This window comes from Micropterus dolomieu, linkage group LG09 (assembly GCF_021292245.1).
Source record: "Micropterus dolomieu isolate WLL.071019.BEF.003 ecotype Adirondacks linkage group LG09, ASM2129224v1, whole genome shotgun sequence".
NCBI lineage: Eukaryota > Metazoa > Chordata > Actinopteri > Centrarchiformes > Centrarchidae > Micropterus > Micropterus dolomieu.
The window spans coordinates 2,231,062-2,250,017 of NC_060158.1; the positions used below are offsets into that span (position 1 = coordinate 2,231,062).

Here is an 18,956-nt window from a genome sequence, read left to right on the forward strand (position 1 = left end):
CAATCATCTCATGTGACGCTGCTCAGCCAATCAAATCTGTGCATTCCGGTGCTTGCGAGTCGAGTCCGCCAGATTCATGTGGCTTTTAATCAAGAATGTACAGAGTTTTACATGTACGTTCCTCCCACTGGCAGCTCAAAACCAGAATATCTCATAGATCTCCAGTCCAGCTGGCAGGACAAACTAGAGCTCACGTTTCTCACTGAACAAGAGAAAGTAGGAAACTGGTAGCTCTGTAAGAGGGAATGAAAGAGAAGGAGGCCTTACAGCTGTTCAGTTAAGATGTGTTGAATGTTTATTATAGAATTGGTTAAAACTACACTTCATCACTTCAAGCTACACTTTTTATTTCATTTATTCCAAAAATTAGGAACTTTATTTTAGTTTACTTAAATTTAGAATTTATTATCCCTCCAGTTTGATGTTTAAACTGACTGAAATATTATTTGATTTGACAGTCCGTTGTTGACTAAAACATATGTTGATACTTTGAATTCTAATTGAAACCCCTGTTCTACACAAACCTCGTTAATAAAACAACACTAAAACGATAGATTAAACAATCCACACACTTCAGCCTTCACCACTTAATGCATGCTCGCTCCCGCGGCAGGGGAAACACTTTCTGTCGGGGATAACTACCTTGGCACGACACCGGCACTGGGAGTCTTGTTAAAGTTGAGGGTCGCATGGATTCCACTCAGTATCAGCAGATACTTAAGAATAATGAAGAGGAATCAGTCACAAAGTTGAAATTACGTCGGGGCTGGATATTTCAACAAGACAACGACCAAAACACTGCTCAAAATCTACTCTGGCGTTTATGCAGAGGAACAAGTACAACGTTCCCCAGACCTGAATATCATTGAAAATCTGTGGGGAGATTTGAAGCGGGCGGTCCACGCTCGGCAACCGTCAAACCTAACTGAACTGGGGATGTTTTGCAAGGAGGAATGGTCCAAAATACTTTCATCCAGAATCCAGACACTCATCACAGGTTATAGGAAACGTCTAGAGGCCGTGATTTCTGCTAAAGGAGGCTCCACTAAATATTGATATTTCTGTTGGGGGCCCAAATTTATGCACCTGTCTACTTTCGATCTGATGCATATCGCACATTTTCTGTTCATCCAATAAACCTCATTTCACTACTGAAATATTACTGTGTCTTTCAGTTATTTGAGAGCTCAAAACTAAATTGCTGCTCCAAACACCCTATTATTTATAAGTGAAAATCGTGGTAATTGTCAGGGGTGCCTAAACTCTTGCATATGACTGTAAATATGTGTTCTCTATACTGTAGCCTGTGTCTGATTTTATTATTGTATGAGGAAGCACATCGTGAGTCAAATTCCTCTTATCTGTACACATAAAGCTGGTTCTGATAAAAACAGACGTCAATCCAGGTTTGATTGGGCCGAATTGGTCGAATGTCAGTTGTCCAAAACAACATATTTATACCGTTGGAAAGAACCAGTCCAGCTGGAATTGATCATATCAAAGACGCTGAACTCTTTTATCTTAGAGAGGCAGCAGGTTTGCAGTGAGAATAAGCAGTAAAGAGGACAAACCTGCTCTGTGTAACCGGACTTCAGGCTGGAAAACAGCGTCCAGTAGTTTCCTGTGTCTCTGGTTCTCCTCTTTGGAACGACAGAGTTCCTCCTCGTACTCTGATATCGTTCTTTCAAACAGCCCAAATATCTCTTCAGCAGCCGCAGTTAGTCGCTGGTTGATAAAACCTCTCAGCATCTGGACTTTAGACATTTTAAACAAATGAAAAACACAGTTTGGACTCAGAGTTCCTCCAACCAGCGCTGTGTGGCCGAGTTCCGTCTATTTCCAGCTAGCAAGCTAAGCTAACTTCAGTTAGCATTCGTGGCTAACAGGAGATGAAAGGTGAAACCAAAGTTTCCACTTTGAACTCTTTTCTATCTAAAAGGTTCCAATTTAAACTCGTTTCTCCATCCACACAGGCTCTGGCGCTTCACTCCGGATTAGTATATGTTAAACGGAAACGTTAGCGTGTTAGCCACCGGAAGTCAAACTTCTTCTTCTTTTTATTGGCGACCTGTGACCGGAGGACATTATCGCCACCTTCTGTTTCTTACTTACATATCTGCTAAAATCCTTCTGTTCAGTCCAGTTTGTTGTAAAAAACAAAACAAAACAAAAACATGAGATGTGTTTAAGCACCAATTCAATTCAATTCAAATTAGCTTTATTGGCATGAATGTAATAACAACATTGCCAAAGCATCATATACACAACATAAGAACAATCAGCCCCATACATTTCATTAAACAATAAAGCGTAAAGTAATGAAAGCGTATGTGTGTTTGTGTTTAAAAAAAAAAAGACAAAAAAAGAAATATTAAAAATTAAAATAAATAAAACAGTAAGTGTGTGTGTGTTTGTGTTAAAAAATAAAAATATATTAAAAATAAAATAAATAAATGAAACAGTAACGTGTGTGTGTATATATTAATAGACAATAAAAAACCCATTTTTTTGAGATTGTTATTTGAGAAAATAGTTTTAATGTCCATTTGTTTCATTCCTTCATATTCCAGTCCATTTCTTAAAGCCAGTCTTTAATTTGAGGATTTAGTGAGATGCATTGAACTTTGTGTGACCCAGTCTATCTCTGTTCTCTCCTGCTCTTCCCCAGTGACTTTTCCTCCCGCACTTTCTGCAGAATCTAAATGTCTTCCTTTATTTCCATTATCCCATATATTCTGCCACTGCATCTTAATTTTGCGCCTTACATATGGCTTTGATCTCTTCTTTGCTAGGTGGTACTGCTACCTCTACCTGATTTACTTTCACCCCATTATAGCTAATGTGTCTGCCATCTCGTTCCCTTGGATGCCAATATGTGCTGGGACCCATAAAAACTGAACATCAACCTCCAGACTACTCACTCTGTATAAAGATAACAATATTTCAAACATAATATCCTCCCTACATTTGAGACAGAACAAATTATCATTCTCATGGGTTTGACTCCCTCTAGATCCACGGTAATGCTAACAAGACTGCCATCATTTCTGCTGCATACACCGATAAATGATCGGTAAATCTTTTAAACACATTCATTTTTAATTCTGGAATGTAAAAAGCACAGCTTGATTTTCCGTTCTCTGGGTTTTTAGAACCATCCGTAAATAAATGTACGTAGTACCCATAATTCTCATGCAGCGTAGTGTTCACGTAAGCTTGCAGATCAAAAATGTTTTTACTTGAACAAACCTGTTTCAGCAGAGAAAGATCAACTCTAGGCTGAGGTAATAACTATGGTGGAACAGCTGGCATTAAAGCAGCTGGACTAGCGACCCAATCGTTGATTCCTAACTCCTTTGTTAGATCCACAATTACATTTTTAAATACCTCCTTTTTAATTTTGCTGCTTTCCCAACTTTCATTCATTATCCTTTTTGTAGGATGTGTGTCTTTTTGGCTTTGTAAAATTAGCCCAATAATTGGTCCTCAACTGCTTCCATCTCAGAATCAGTGGCATTTCTCCAACCTCAACTTGAAGCGCTAATATTAGTTTTCACTTAACAGCTCCACAGCATAATCTCAATGCTTGGGCCTGAATTTTATCCAACCATTTTAAAGATGTACTAGCAGCTGATCGAAAAACTATACATCCATATTCTAGAACGGATCTTACTAATGCAATTTAAATATTTCTTAAAGAGGTCATATCTTTATCGGACTGGATCAAGAGTTTCAGAGCGGTGAGTTATTAATCTGTATCCATAAAGTTTTAACTGAGCTCCGTCTCTACATCACAGGAACAACTTTATGTCCACTGACTGCCTGGAGGGTAGCTAGTGTTTGGAAGGGAGAGGAGAGCTGTGTGCTGCAGCTCGCCGTTTTTCACCGCTGTTTCTGAGGGCGTGTCGGAGTAGCCGCTCAATGAGCGTTATATGAGGCGCATTTAGCTTTCGAAAGGGAAGCGGCTGGACTACAAACGAGCTGTTTTCAGGCAGTTCTGTGGGAGATGGGAACTTTTCACTTCACAAACCTGTTACATGCACAAAAAAGGAATATAACTCAATAAAGGAGAGGGAACAAGCCAAAAAACACCTAACAATACCACCTTTTTAACGCCACTCGATCAGCTCCTCAAACATTGCCTGTTAAACACCTCATAATATTCAATACTTTCTTACATTTATCTTCCACTTCATCAAAATGATTTTTCCACGTAAGCGACACATCAAAACCACAACAACATGGTTTTCCCTCTCTCTAACCTTTGATTGTACATTTTCAAACATATATCTTCTTGTCAAAAAGATGGTTTGAGATTTCTCAACAGATAATTTAAATCCCCAATTCAAAGATTTTCAACCACACCAACAGCTTCCTGAACTTTCTTCACAGCATAATCCATACTCCTCCCTCGTTTCCAAATTGCCCCATCATCAGCGAAAAAAGCAATTTCCCAGTGTCTGGATTAACATTCTTATAAACATAATTTATCATGATTTAAAACAGTACTGGACTTATGACACCTGCAAAAACATTCATCTCTTGAGTTATTTTGCATATCCAAAGAAGGTTAAAGTCAAGGGCAAGTGGACTTGGTTGAAGATATGAAACATCTTCCAGTTGCCCTTGACTTTAACCTTCTTTGGATAACTATGACCTGGATGACTGAGAATCTTCACAGACTTCTTTTGCATAATATCTATTAGGTCAAAGTTTACTTTTATCTTTAATGAGGTTTGATTGTTTGGTTTGTAAAGATTCTGCTGTCTCAGTTACCCAGAGCCCAAAGTGACGCCTTTACAAACCTCAACATTAATTACCAAACATCCCAGTTATTGCAAACATTTAAAGGAAAAGCAGCCAATTTTCATGCGAGAAGCTGAAATCATCAGATGTTTTTACACAAAAAAACAAATAAAAACAGTTGCATTCATTCAGTGATTAATCGACTACTGATGGAGTTTAATTCATAACAAAACATCAGATTTGATCAACTCCTCATACGTTTTGTGCAAAAATCTTAATAAGTAACTAAAACTGCATTAAAAATCAAAAAGAGAGCGGACTTGTAAATATTTTTTAAGACTTTTTAAAAACACAATTTGATTGTCTCGTTTTTTTCTTCATGATCAGATTTGACCAGAAGATGATATTTCGGGCTCAGAAGTGGGTCACAATGTTCAGTCTCCAATATATCAAATGCATCAACACACTTTTGATTTGTTGTCGTCTCATATAGTTATGACTTAGAGCTGATTCCTCAATTAGTCAATGGACAGAAAATTACTTGACAAGAATTGGAATTATTATTATTTGTCATTTATCAGATATTTAATTTGAGGATGTCACCTTGGGCTCCAGGAACTTGCGGTTGACATTTTAACTACCTCCAGACATCGCACAGACTATAGCCTGACCCATACTGGATTGACGATGATGTGTTGGTAAAATTTAACACAGATATCACAGGCAGATTACAGCATTTGCAGATTATATACACATATATCACCCGAAATGACCAAACACAACTACACTCACCTAACAAAAGGGATTGTGAAGTTGAATATTAAATTATATTAAATAACTGGAGTACACATAAATAATTCACAACACAAATGAGCTCTTTAGTAACAGCTCTTTTAATGTCAGTTTTAATTGCACGTTTACTTTGAACAAGAGGGGCAAAACAAGACGTGATCTGCTGCAGGGACGGCTTTAAGGCTTGTGAATTAGCTGGTCTGCACCCAGCTGCTGCAAAACTTTTAATGTTCCAGGGATTTATAATTTTTTACACTCGTGCAAAGTGCACACGCTCAGTCCAAAAACAAGATGATTTCCAATGTCAAGGTGTGTGTCTGGTTCTGTAATCCAGTCTTGGGCTGCCAAGTTATAAGGATCTACGTTGTTTATCATTATTCACTGAAGTGTTTCAGCAGCCGAGTGTTTAGCCTACACGTTGTTAACGTGTTGTTAATTTGTGTGTGCTTCAACTATGACAGCTCCCTGCAGGCCAACGTTACATATCCACCTAGAGCATTTCAGAATAAAAGCGTTTTGCCTGTCTGATTTTGCCTATTTGTTCAGTTGTCCTTGATTTTTTGTGCTTCTACCATGGTTAAGTAGCTATGTAGTTAAATTGTTTATTTTTTGGGGTCTGTTTTAACTGTGTTTATTGTTGATGTACGATCAGGAGTCTGCAAAGGGTGTTTTATTTTGAAAATTGATCAGATGAGTCTCTATACTGTTCTGTGTCTGACTTCCTGTCTGGTTCATCTGCTCTGTGCTGCTTGACGTGGCTTCAGTCAAAAATAGACTGGCAGTGAATATTGAACTTTAGCAAAACATAGTGCCCCCCCCCCCCCCGACTTACAACACATGCCACATCCCTTTACATTCTCTTTAACGCATAACAAAAACATTTGTGTTTGTAAAACAACAGAAACGCGAAACAAAAGCCTTACAGGTTACCTGTTGATAAGTTCCTGTAGTGGAAAAACGCCATTAGTGACACACCCGTTGTGCCCTGTTCACTACAAGGGATTGATGCTGAATCCTGCAATAACTGCCTGGATTCATTGGATCAACTCGGCCACAGCATATGATCGTTTATGTTAACAAAGGCGTCTGTGAAACAAACACACTTGTGGTTTTTGAGATGCGATTGTCTGTTGAACCCTTTGCCACAAACACTGCAGCTGAACGGTTTCTCGCCTGTGTGGACAGTCATGTGTTCAGTCAGAGATCCTCTCTGTGTAAATCTTTTGCCGCAAATTGAACAACTAAAGGGTCTCTCACCCGTGTGGATCCTCATGTGCTGACCCAAAGTCCCTTGCTGACTAAAACTGCTGTTACAAACAGAGCAGGTGAAAGGCTTCTCTGCGGTGTGGATTCTCAGGTGTGCGACCAAATTTGAGTTCTGCCTGAATCTTTTCCCACAAATGGAGCAACCAAACGGCTTCTCGCCAGTATGACATCTCATGTGGCTCTTCAGATTTCCCTTGTGGACAAATCTTCTACCGCACTCAGAACAGCTAAACGATTTTTTAACAGAACTGCTTCTCAAGTCACTCACAGGGACGTCATTATTTTCCAGGACATTAACATATGATGAGTCAGAAGGAGATCCTCTGGCCTCTGTCCAGTCCTCATTACTCTCTTCAGCCACATGTTTATTAACGTGTGATGTTTCATAACTTAGAGTTGGTTGTAAACGACTATCTGACTTAAAGTTCCTGGCTGGTTCAGGTCCTGCACAGTCCTTTCCATCAGTTTCTGTTTCCATCTGTTCAGTCTGGCTTTGATGAAGCTGTGAGGACTGAGGTTTCTCTTCATCATCTTCTTCACTCTTCACAGGGACAAGAGTGAATGGGAACTTGGTGATATCAGCCTCCTCCAGTTCTGGAAGCTGCTCTCCCTCCTGACTGGTCCAGAGCTCCTCCTGTTCCTGTTTAATGTGTGGCGGCTCTGGTGGGTCCTCCTGGTCCAGCCTGGGGCTCCACTGCTGCTGCTGCTCAGGGGGAACCTCTTCTTTACTCACCAACAGCTGCTGGACGTCTGTGGAGAATAATAAAAACACACCCAGATTCTAAAAAACTGACTGCAACACTCTCTACCTTGTGGTTGGGACCTCACATGAGCTCAACTGATAAGCAGACGGGAAGACTTTCCTGACTGATGTGTCGATATCTGTTTGATATGCAGCTTCAGAGTAACTCAAAGGAAATGTCCTTGCATAAAGAAGCAAAATGGTATTTTTCATATTGGAAAACATCCTTACAGTTATTATTAGACTACTTGAGCCATATTCAGATCGATAAACATTACAGGTGGTTTATTATCAGTCGGGATGCAATTTTAACCATCGCAAAATGACAGGATATGGACTGTAACACACATTCAGCAGGACGACGCCAAGTTGAGGAAGACAAAAGCCTCCTCAGGGGGGCACCGGAGAGCTGAAGCGCTCCGTCAGATTTGTATGCACAACATTAAACGCATATTGAATCCTTCAGAGTTACTTACGGACTTGTATTTATAAGGAGGGGGTGCAAACCAGGCAATAAGTGAGGCACACACATTTTTAAATGCTTGTATTTATTTTAAATACATTTTTTCTCTTCTAAAAGCTACACTTTCGTCACTGGACCTTGCCTTAACACAGTGCGGCTGGACGATCCCTTCTCTATCACAGAATCCTCACAACCTTATTTACACCTGGGATTGTAACTTCGTTATCATCATTGAAATTGGATCTCTGTCCCCCAGAGCAAAACCTGCACATGAGGGCAAAGCATCCCCAGACTCCTCTCACCTCTTACTCTTAAAAACTCAGAGATCCACTTTAAACTACATGGACGTTGACCGGGACAGGATTTAAAGTACAGACTACTGCACACAGCTGGAAGCTTCTTCAAACTTCACTGCACTTAAAAAATACAGTCATTGGAAGATGAAGATGGGGTTTTTGGATTAGAGAGCAGCGGACCACAATCCACCCGGCACAAACAACCGGACAAGGCGCCACGGCGGGTGTGGTGATCGCTCAGCTTGGACTTATTTCTGCTCCTAAAGATCCAGTCTGGACAAAATGAGACCAAGTTGACCAAGCAACGGAATTCAGAGACTGCTGTGCCCACATGGTTACAGAGACCTGCCCCATCAGGCGCTCGGCAGGCGGTCCATGTTCTGAGCTGTCAGAGCAAGATGAGAGGAGGTGGACTGGTTTTACATCGATGATGCTTGATGCACAAAGACAGTCAAAATGGACTCTGTTTCCCATGTTTCAGCCTGTTTATTGTGAAGATGAAACTTTCATTTCATCATCTGGTTGCTGCTGTTTACATTCACCCCAGATATAAACAACAAAAAAACTCAGTGAGGAATGTTCAGGGTGTATATTTGTATGTAAATATGTATATAAATAACTTTTATTTAATTTTATATGTTACCATATTTAATATAGGCCTACACTTAATTATATGTTGTGTGTGTAGCACGAAGGAACTACACATTTAGTTTCGTTATGCAGCCTTGAGCTGAATGACAACTACCTTGTGTGCATTTTTCTCCACTGGGGTCTCCGGTCATGATGCTCTAGTTGAGGTATTTAATGTGAAGTATCTGCAGCTCTTAATCCAAATAACTGAACTGATTCACCCACAGACTGGAGTCATCGTATTTACCGTAAGGTTTAAAATATGGGCGCATTGCTATTCTGGGGGGCAGTGGCTAGTTTCGCAGCTGTTTTAACTGACAAGAACTGAGAAGAACAATAAAAAGTTTACAGACCAGCTCTGTGCAACTGAACATCAGGGTTCATACAGGTGTCCAGATGTTCTGGTTCTCTCTGGTTCTCCTCTTTGGAACGACAGAGTTCCTCCTCGTACTCTGATATCGTTCTTTCAAACAGCCCAAATATCTCTTCAGCAGCCGCAGTTAGTCGCTGGTTGATAAAACCTCTCAGCATCTGGATTTTAGACATTTTCACACGGAGACAGCGACTTTTTCTTCACAAGAACTCCGTGAAAACACAGTTTGGTCTCACCAGTCGAGCTAAGCTAACTTCATTAACTATGCAGGCTAACGGAGGGTAAAACATTCGGGATCACTCATAAAGTTAATTAATTCAGGTTTATCCAGACACACAGATGCTCCAGTGGATAACTCCTGTTGTATGTCAGGTTAAGTATTTAACGGCAAAAAGACAGAAAGCTTCTTCCTACGGGTCATTTCGCTCTGCAGGGTTTAACCACAGCGAAACAGATCACTTCCGGTGCACTTCTTCTCCTTCTGTAGTATCAAAATAAGAGCATTTAAAAGTACTAATACCTCACTGTAAAAATTCTCTGTTGCAAGTAAAAGTTTTGCATTGAAAATGTTACTAAAGAAAAAGTATGTAGGCTATGTATAATCAGGATAAAGTACCCCTGTGACTGTCAGACTATTATATACAATTAGATTATTATTATATTTTTACTAACGTATTCATGCAAAAGTAGGATTTTACTGTTGGTTGAGGTTGAACTATTTGTATCAGGCTGCAGTTTATACCTTTTTTCATTATGGATTATTCCATTCATGGATTGTAAAAAGTTTAGAAATAGTAAGAAATGTTGTCACAGCGCTTATCTTGTCAGTCCAAACCTCAAACTTATCAAAATAATAAAAAAGAAAAGCAGAAAATATTTACATTTGCGAAGCTGGAAAACCACAAAATGTTATAAAAAACATTATAAAAAATTATTTAAGCAATTATCAAAGTAGTTGCCAATTAAATTTATGTTTAACTAATGTACTAGCTGTATGTATAAACTGTTGGGGTTTTAATTTATAACAAAACGTCATATTTTTTTAAAAACTCTTCTCGCTCAACTTGTTGCTGCTACATTCCTGACAAACATCAAAATATTAAATTAAATTTATTTTATTCAGTTTCTGTATCGTTTAGCTATATTTTTATTCCATTTTATATTGCATATACTTGACAATGACAATAAAGTCTGTTTAAGTCTAAGTCGTAAAGTAACTGAAGTTGTCAGATAAATGTCAAAAGAACAATATTTCCCTCTGAGATTTTGTAGACTAGAAGTAGAAAAAGGCGTGAAAAGATTATACTCAAATAAAGTACAAAAAACTAATTTATACTTAAGCACTTGAGTAAATGTACTGATTTTACTCGACAATTTACTACAAAAATAAAAAAACTAGTAGTTCGTAGCTCATAGCAAAATGCTTGTGGCAGTGTAAAATAAATGAATAAAAATATATTTTCATAGTTGTCACAAAATTACGAGATATTCTTTTATTTATGAGATCCTAAAATAAGAAGTTTTGTGGTACGCTAGGCCCTGAGACTCCTGTTGTGGTCAGCAATACGTAGAATGTCAGGGGTATATAAAAGAAGATTGATACCAGTGTTATAGAGACGGTAGCAGCTTCCAATAAAGAAAAAAGCAGACATGTGTGTTGACAGTTTTCAAGCAGAAGATCAGAGAGAATGGGGGCTGAGAGGCGCAGGAGAACAGAGTTGATGGCAGTTAATCAGTGGAAGCTGGAAAGGAGTTTGAAAAAATGATAATCCCATTTATCTGTTTTTTTTTTTACAACAAAAGAGTTGAATGATGCAATTATGTCTGGGGCAAATACTACCCCAGGGGAAGAGAGGCTGTCTTATGAGTTGTTTAAACATCTGGATGACAGTGCACTTGATGAAATCTTAGCTTTGTTTAATACTTTGTGGGCTGAGGGCTATTTGCCTAAGGAATGGAAACATGCAGTTGTGGTCTATCTTGAAGCCAGGCAAAGAGGCATCTGACCCTAGTTCAGAGCAGTGCTTTGTAAAGTCATGGAGAGGATGGTAACCAACAGACTGGTGTGTTTTATGGAAACCAGAGGACTCTCTGCGGATGTCCAGGATGGCTTTAGGAAAGGGAAGGTCGACAATGGAATTAGTGTCAGTTTTACATCAGGACATCAAAAGGGCATTCAGCAATAACGAAATAGTAGTGAGTGTATTCCTGGAAAAAAACAATACAAGTAAGGTTTGGTAATTGTCAGGATTTGTGGTGTGGAGAAGGTCGGTGGACCCAAACGCAGGACACAGAACAAGCAAGTGCAGTTCAAAGAAGGTTTAAGTCCAACAAACAAAAGGTGAGCACACTTACTGGCAGAGTGGCTGATAAACAGAGTCCAAAAAAACAAGGTAATCCAAAATCCACAGAAACAGGGTGACAAGACGAGCTCAACAGGACAACACACTGCACCATGGGACAGAGTGTAAACACGCTACAATGACCAGACACAGACTGAGGAAACAAGCAAGTATATATACACACAGATGGGTTAACGAGCTGGGAGGGGGATCCACAGGTGAAAGACACGAGGGACTAATCAAGCACACCGACAGGTAGAGTGACAGCAGGGGACAACAGACAGACACTGACAGACGCAAAACACAAGACCGTACACTAACTCGAACTCAAGGTACTTAGCTGACAAGCAGCCAGAGGAATTACTGGGGTAACAGACATAACACAGGTTACTGAACACGGGCCATCTCAAAATAAGACGTAACAGATCACAATGATAAAAATAAACTGACTCAGACACAAGCAGACAGATCATAGCTAACACCAACAAGGAACACAGACTGAAGCTAAGATAAAACAGAACTCAGAGCAGAGGGATGTTTCACACAACCTAGATAGCGGATTAAGCCGGGATTTTTCAGATATCCTGGCTGAATTAAGCCGTGACTCGGTTTCACGAAAGCAGTAGCACATAAATTACCATGGCGATTTATTCTGTGCAGCTAGCCTGCTCCAGACCAGGCTAACAGCTGGGCTTAGTTAATCCTGGTCCCTTATCTGTTCAGTCAGCGGTCACGTCGATCAGAGTGGGGTTTTTTCCAGTTATTCCATGTTCTTATATATTTGTTTTGCATATTTTTCATTAGCCTGTATTAAAATAGCAGATTGTGTTTATAAGGTTTCATAATTGGAGAAGACGCGTGCACCATACTTTGCACAAAACGAGCATCAGCGAGTCGGTTTACGTGGAATGAAAGCACATGTACAGAAAAATGATAAATAACATAAAAGGTAACTCAGGCACAGTAATAAGAAAGTGTGGCAGCCTATAGTGTGAATGTGTGAGAACCTAAAAATATCACTTAACTGAAACTCATAGTCATAATTGTGATGTTATATAGTTAAAAATGAGCACCGGACGTTATATGTCACTCAAGACATTTATGGCACACACATGATATAGGCCTAAATAATTTTCATTAGGTTTCATAATTGAATAAAACTCCCAAATTACAGTCCCACTTCAGTAAAGAGACTATATTGTTCCCTGTTTCTTCATGAAACAACAGGGAAGGGACACCACAATGTTTCTTTGCCTTTTTTTGTCTCCCTGGGATCACTCGTCTGCTGGGAGCTCGGGAGAGAAAACAATGATTAATACATCGTTCTACAGTCATGCTACAGCGTGCTTTGCAATGATCACCTCTCTTTGTAGTTGCTGGATTTGGCTTCTTTTTATCTCCATAACTAGGTCCAAGTCCTGTTTTTCATTTTGTTAGTTTTTTCCAGGTGTGTGCAGTTCAGACATCTGACAGTTTGTAAAACACATTAATTAGCACAGCAGGAACTGTTCACCTGTGGGTGTCCTCATACTTAAACTACATTGCCAGACTGGCTGTCAGACTGTAGGTCTACAGCCTCAGGGTTAAAAATATCATACAGTATTTTCTATGAGCACCACTCACTGACTTATTATCTATTATCCATACTGACTTAACAAGTACAACATTTTGGTGCAGAATATTTTCCAGAAGTCAGAAAATGTGTTTAATGCTCAAAAACATCTGGGGGAAGACCCCCAGACTCCCCACTCATCACAGCATTGAATCGTCACACCCCTGATCTGAGCTCTTAAGTCCCCAACACTTTTCAACACAAAGTTACTTTTTCTATCTACCTACCTGTATATCTGTATACAGGAGCAGTGATACTTTTAGCTACTTACTTATTAAGTCGGTCCTCTATTCTCTGCCGCGCTTTTTCTCGCTGTTTTAATACTGTGGTTGTGTTTCTTTCTTTACTTGTTTTTAAAATTATGTGCATTTTTTCATCATAAACCTTCTTTACACACAGTGAGTAACAGTGAATAAAATACGCTGTACACGTCTTTAATGGGTTTCAGCATCAATGAATCTGTGATCGACCGTGTGGTCTCTTGAAGAAAGCTGTTGACGCCCATTTATCAGAATTACTGACACCTGGCTTGACATAGTCGCACCTTCTGAGCCTGGTTTGGCCTTTGTGAAACTGATAAACCCAGGATGCACTGTTCACACTAGGTCAAGCCTAGCTTTATGTCATATCCTGGATTTCTAAATTCTGCTTTTGTGAAACAGGCCTCTAGGCAAAACAACACAGAAGTTCACAGACCGGAAATAAACACTAAGACACAGGACTGGGAACTAAGACAAGAGACAAGACAGATACTAAGTAGCTTAAAGATGCGGATGAATAAAATAATAAAGGCTATACAGAGACTAAAGCAGAATGAAAAAAAAAACAGATTAATGAAACCATCAGAGGACATAAATGACACCTGGCAAACAGAAACAACAACATAGATAACAGATACCTAACTGATAAATGATAAATAAACTCTGAGAACTAAACGGAACAGATGACAGGACTAACATCCAGATACAAAACACAAAACACAGCGCTCAGGACAGGATCGTGACAGTAATGTCTGTTCAAAGACTGTTGAAATAGAGACTGGAACCCCCCAAGGAAGTGTTACCTGTCCAGTTTTATTTAATATAATGAGTATCTTTGACAAAACAGAGAGAGGATTTGGGTTGTCTCTATTTGCAGATGACGGGGCCATCTGGAAATGTTTGTTTTAAAACAGGTTCAAAGAGTATTATTGTCTATAGAGAAACACGTGGGGCTTCATTTCTGCATCTAAGACTAAATATGTTGTATTTGGTTTTAAAAGAAAGTTACCTAATATAGGGCTGTATATGTATGGGTGGGCGGCGCGGTGGTGCAGCGGTTAGCACTGTCGCCTCACAGCAAGAAGGTCTTGTCTGTGTGGAGTTTGCATGTTGTCCATGTATCTGCGTGGGTTCTCTCCGGGTGCTCCGGCTTCCGCCCACCCTCCAAAGACATGCAGGCTAGGTTAATTGGTGTCTTTAGGTTTGAGTGGTTGTTTGTCTATGTGTGGCCCTGCAATGGACTGGTAGACCTGAACTGGTAGAATGTTATGAGAAGTCTGGCTGGGTGTGAGGGGGGGGGGGGGGGGGGGGGGGGGGGGGGGGGGGGGGTCTTGATCAGATCTGCTCTTGATTATGGGAGTTTTGTGTATGGATCTGCTTCTAAAACTGTCCTGGCTAAGGCTTTGAGGATCTGCTGTGGGGCCCTCAGGACTTCCCCGGTCCCTACGCTGCTCGTTGAAATGGGAGAAATGCCCTTGTGGTTAAGGCGCATTAAGTTAGGGTTCCACTAAAACTTAGGGGGTGTAATCATACCTTCTCAGCAAGATGTCTGTTACAAGAGACTGCTGGTGATAAAAATAATATTTTTTTGTCACTGTAAATCAGCGGGCAAGGAAGCTGGGCTTGGAACAGGGAGGTATTGTAGAGCACACAAGACGGCTACCTATGCCTTATTGGGTGATGCCTGAATTGAGGAAAGCGACCCCGAGTATAGTGGAATATCTTAATTCAATCAGTGAGGGCACTTTAATTGTTTTTACAGATGGATCTAGAGATCCAGTTAGCGGGAGAGCCGAGTTTGTATGTGGTATGTGGAGCAGCTTGGATTGAAGATTGGTTTACTCATTTCTTCATTCATTCATTCATTCGTTCATTCATTGAGGCTTTTTCTGTTGCATCTTTGTTTGGACACAGTGAGAAACACAAAATGATCTCCAAGGCACTTCTGCAGTTTCTACATGATACAGGATTGTATTTGAGAATTTAGATCTAACTCTGACCTGTGGCGGGCAGTAATACGCTAAACAGCGTCTACTCTGCCGAAATAGGAGGAGAAGAAGAAGAAGAAGTTGTACACCTTATTTTGAAGGTTAGTAACCGGAAACGCTTGTCTTCACTGTTACGGCTGACTTTGTAAACAAAGATGGCGTCCAGCAGAAGCAGCTTCGTTCCGTGAGCGACGTTTCTTCTCTTTAAAACTTGCACTGGATGAAACATCAGCTTCACAATATCATATAAACACAAAATATAGTTAGCTTAGCTTCTTAGCTTCAGATAAACGGACAAGGACGCCGCACAACTACCTGTGAGACTGACTGATCGAGACCAACGTGTGTTTTCACTGGGTTCATCCGGAGAAAAGGTGATTTTATTGTGTGAAAATGTCCAAAAAAGTCCAAACGCTGAGAGCTTTTGTCAACCAGCGACTATGTGCGGCTGCAGAGGAGATATTTGGGCTGTTTGAAAGGACGATATCAGAGTACGAGGAGGAGATTGATCGGCAGCGCAGTTTGCTGCAGGACGCGCAGAAAGATGAAGCTGGTGGGTAAAGTCATCCACATCTGCTCAGTTTCTCCTTATAATATAAAATTCCTCCTATTAACAACATCCTTTTATTAAATTTTTTTTGTTATTATTACTAGATTTAAACAATAAACCCCTCCTGTAATAACACATCCATCTTGTTATATCACAAAACATTATTGTCTTTTAACAAAATCAACTCATCAAAACAAACCCCTTCCTGATGACATGTCAAGTTACTATATTGTTATAATAGCAAACACTGATGTAGTCCAATGCAGGGTGCAAACTTGACCACCGTTGACCGGCCACTCATCACTCATTACCATCGCTGTTTTTCGACTGGAGAATGAAAGAAATCTTCCAGCCACTATTATTGTACTTATTTTACCAGCATTTAGCTGGTGGCTTTTGCTAATTTTGTGCCCTGATCATATGGCATAATTAATGATAAATAAATGATCTGGACACCAGGCAGGGTGTTTGTTTAAAAATATATTCTATAATAATAATACTTTTGTTTTGATTGTGCACCTTTGTGTAATCTCATTGTGTCTGGATTTGTAAATGACCGGGCTATGACTAAGTGCTGGTCTGTGCAGTGTTGACATGTCGAGCAGAGGTGTTTGAGTATCTGACCATAATGGAAATATTAATATAATAATAATAAGCTTTATTTATAGAGCACTTTTCAAAAAACAAAGTTTCAAAGTGCTGTAACAAGCGCAAAGACAATAAAACACAGATAAAAGCAAGAAAACATCTAAGAAACTAAAATACATGTTAAAAGTAAAGACAAAATATAAAATCATGTAACATCAGGAAAGGCTCTAAGAAGTTAAAGAGTTCTCTGACTCAGCCGCCCTGATTTCCTCCGGCAGGCTCAGGGCCCCTGAGACTCTGGAACGGACAAAAAAGGATCTCAAGGTACCTTCTGGTGCGTATGGGAGATATAACAAGGAGAGAGGCCATGAAGTGCTTTAAAAGTAATCAATAAAATGTTAAAGTCTATATTAAAATATACTGGGAGTCAGTGTAATGAAGCTAAAACTGCGGTGATGTGATATATTGGGATGTCATATTTCTTTGCTCTGGTCTAAATCCACCACCACGTCCTCACAGCGAGAGCCACATGCACAAGGCCAGATACAGAAACAGGCTTTAGGGATGTGCTTAAATGTGCATTCAGTTCAGTGCCCCACACTGCGTCTAAGACCTGCCTCTTCCTTCCTGACCACATATTGTACTTCACAAGGCTTTACAAATGAAATCTGTACTTGCAGCTGTGGATGGCACTCTGTGTCATTACTACTACTCTTATGTGTACTTCCGACACTCATAAGTGTATTTTACTATATAAAAATCCTATTAAAAAGAAGAATAAATTCAGCTTGGGATCAGCTTAGAGCTTGAATGTATCTAAAAATCACTTAGTTGTCGACTAATAAATTAATCGCCATCAATTTGGATAATGTTTTGAGTAATGTTTTTAGGAGAGGAGGTTCATCCTCGGACTCAGCTGACAACATTGCTGCTGGCTTTAATGTTACTCTACTGCTGACAAACGTTGCACAAAGTTTATAATGTGTACGAGAGCCATGGATGAAGAAAATATGTTAATATTAATTATTCATTTAGCTGACGCTTTTATTGAAAGTGACTTACAATTGCTATACATGTCAGAGGTCGCACGCCTCTGGAGCAACTAGGGGTTAAGTGTCTTGCTCAGGGACACATTGGTGGACATGTCACAGGGGGAATCAAACCCAGGCCTCCCGCACCAAAGGCATGTGTCTTATCCAGTACGCCATCCCCACCCCATGTTTATGAGATGTAACATGCTTAACAATGGCAGACCACAGGCTCACAATGAAAAGGCTTCACAGTTATACCTGCTCACTGTCCCACGACCATCTGGACGCTGAAAATGTTTCACAACTCCAGTTTGTCAGTTGAAGGCTTGCTGCTGTTAAAATTTTCAAATAATGTAATTTACATTTTGCCTTTACATTATGTGTTTTTGTTTTTAAGTGTTTCCTGCAAATGTCAAGAAGTCTACGGTGATTAAAGAGGTTCCCCCTGAGCAGCAGCAGCACTGGAGCCCCAGGCTGGACCAGGAGGACCCACCAGAGCCGCCACACGTTAAAGAGGAACAGGAGGATCTCTGGACCAGTCAGGAGGGAGAGCAGCTTCCAGAGCTGGAGGAGGCTGATATCACCAAGTTCCCATTCACTCTTGTCCCCATGAAGAGTGAAGAAGATGATGAAGAGAAACCTCAGTCCTCACAGCTTCATCAAACTGAAGAGAACAGAGATGCAGAGCATTTGAAAACAGAAACTGATGGAGAGGACAGTGGAGGACCAGAACCAGCCAGGAACTTAAATCCAGGTGGACATTTACAGCCAGATAATAAGACTTCACTCTCCTCTGAGACTGAAGACCGTAGTGATGTCCTGAAGCAGAGAAAGGAACGTCAGCCAGGTTTACATACTCTGAAAAACAATGAAGCAGGATGTGATGCTGCCAAACAGTGTTTTAGCTGCTCAGAGTGTGGTAAAAGGTTCGACAGCAAGGACCATCTGCAGATCCACATGAAATGTCATACCGGAGAGAAAACATTTACTTGCCCATTTTGTGGTAAAAAATTTACAAAAAGCTCAAATTTGACCACACACTTAAGAGTTCATACGGGAGAGAAGCCGTTCACCTGCTCCGTGTGCAACACAAGTTTTAGTCTGCGTTGCACGTTGGTGAATCACATGAGAGTCCACACCGGGGAGAAACCCTTTAGCTGCTCCGTTTGTAGTAAAAGATTTTCCAAAAAGGCCAATTTGACCACACACATGGCCCTCCACACTGAGGAGAAGCCGTTCAAATGCAGTATGTGTGACAAAAGATTCACATGGCATTC

At 40.2% G+C, this 18,956-nt stretch overlaps 3 protein-coding genes and 1 long non-coding RNA gene across 8 annotated transcripts in view; 1 reads left to right on the forward strand and 3 right to left on the reverse strand.

Moving 5' to 3' along the window:
- The window catches only part of LOC123976551 (gastrula zinc finger protein XlCGF57.1-like), a 74,795-nt gene extending 72,726 nt beyond the window's left edge, over positions 1-2,069 (reverse strand). Inside the window, exon 1 of the mRNA XM_046058810.1 lies at positions 1,572-2,069. Within this exon, the coding sequence (XP_045914766.1) occupies positions 1,572-1,764 (193 nt within the window). The 5' untranslated portion in view covers positions 1,765-2,069. The remainder of the gene's footprint in view (positions 1-1,571) is intronic.
- Positions 1-9,734, reverse strand: part of LOC123976543 (zinc finger protein 436-like) — a 161,196-nt gene extending 151,462 nt beyond the window's left edge. For 2 of the 3 annotated variants that reach the window (XM_046058793.1, XM_046058795.1), the window contains exon 1: positions 9,380-9,734. In XM_046058793.1, coding sequence (XP_045914749.1) covers positions 9,380-9,481 — 102 coding nt within the window. In that variant the 5' untranslated portion in view covers positions 9,482-9,734. Of the gene's footprint in view, positions 1-6,376; positions 7,555-9,288 lie in introns of those variants that run through there. The other variant, XM_046058794.1, reaches the window with a different exon arrangement.
- A 1,474-nt stretch (positions 9,735-11,208) lies between these two features.
- Positions 11,209-11,784, reverse strand: LOC123976618. Its single transcript, XR_006826396.1, has 2 exons — positions 11,664-11,784; positions 11,209-11,418 (listed from the first exon to the last, which is right to left on the reverse strand). It is a non-coding gene; the product is annotated as an uncharacterized LOC123976618 (long non-coding RNA).
- Positions 11,785-15,681: 3,897 nt separating this feature from the next.
- The window catches only part of LOC123976572 (gastrula zinc finger protein XlCGF57.1-like), an 18,023-nt gene continuing 14,748 nt past the window's right edge, over positions 15,682-18,956 (forward strand). Inside the window, exons 1-2 of one of the 3 annotated variants that reach the window (XM_046058855.1) lie at positions 15,682-16,063; positions 18,077-18,947. In XM_046058855.1, coding sequence (XP_045914811.1) covers positions 15,904-16,063; positions 18,077-18,947 — 1,031 coding nt within the window. In that variant the 5' untranslated portion in view covers positions 15,682-15,903. The remainder of the gene's footprint in view (positions 16,064-18,076; positions 18,948-18,956) is intronic. The other 2 variants (XM_046058856.1, XM_046058853.1) reach the window with 2 other exon arrangements.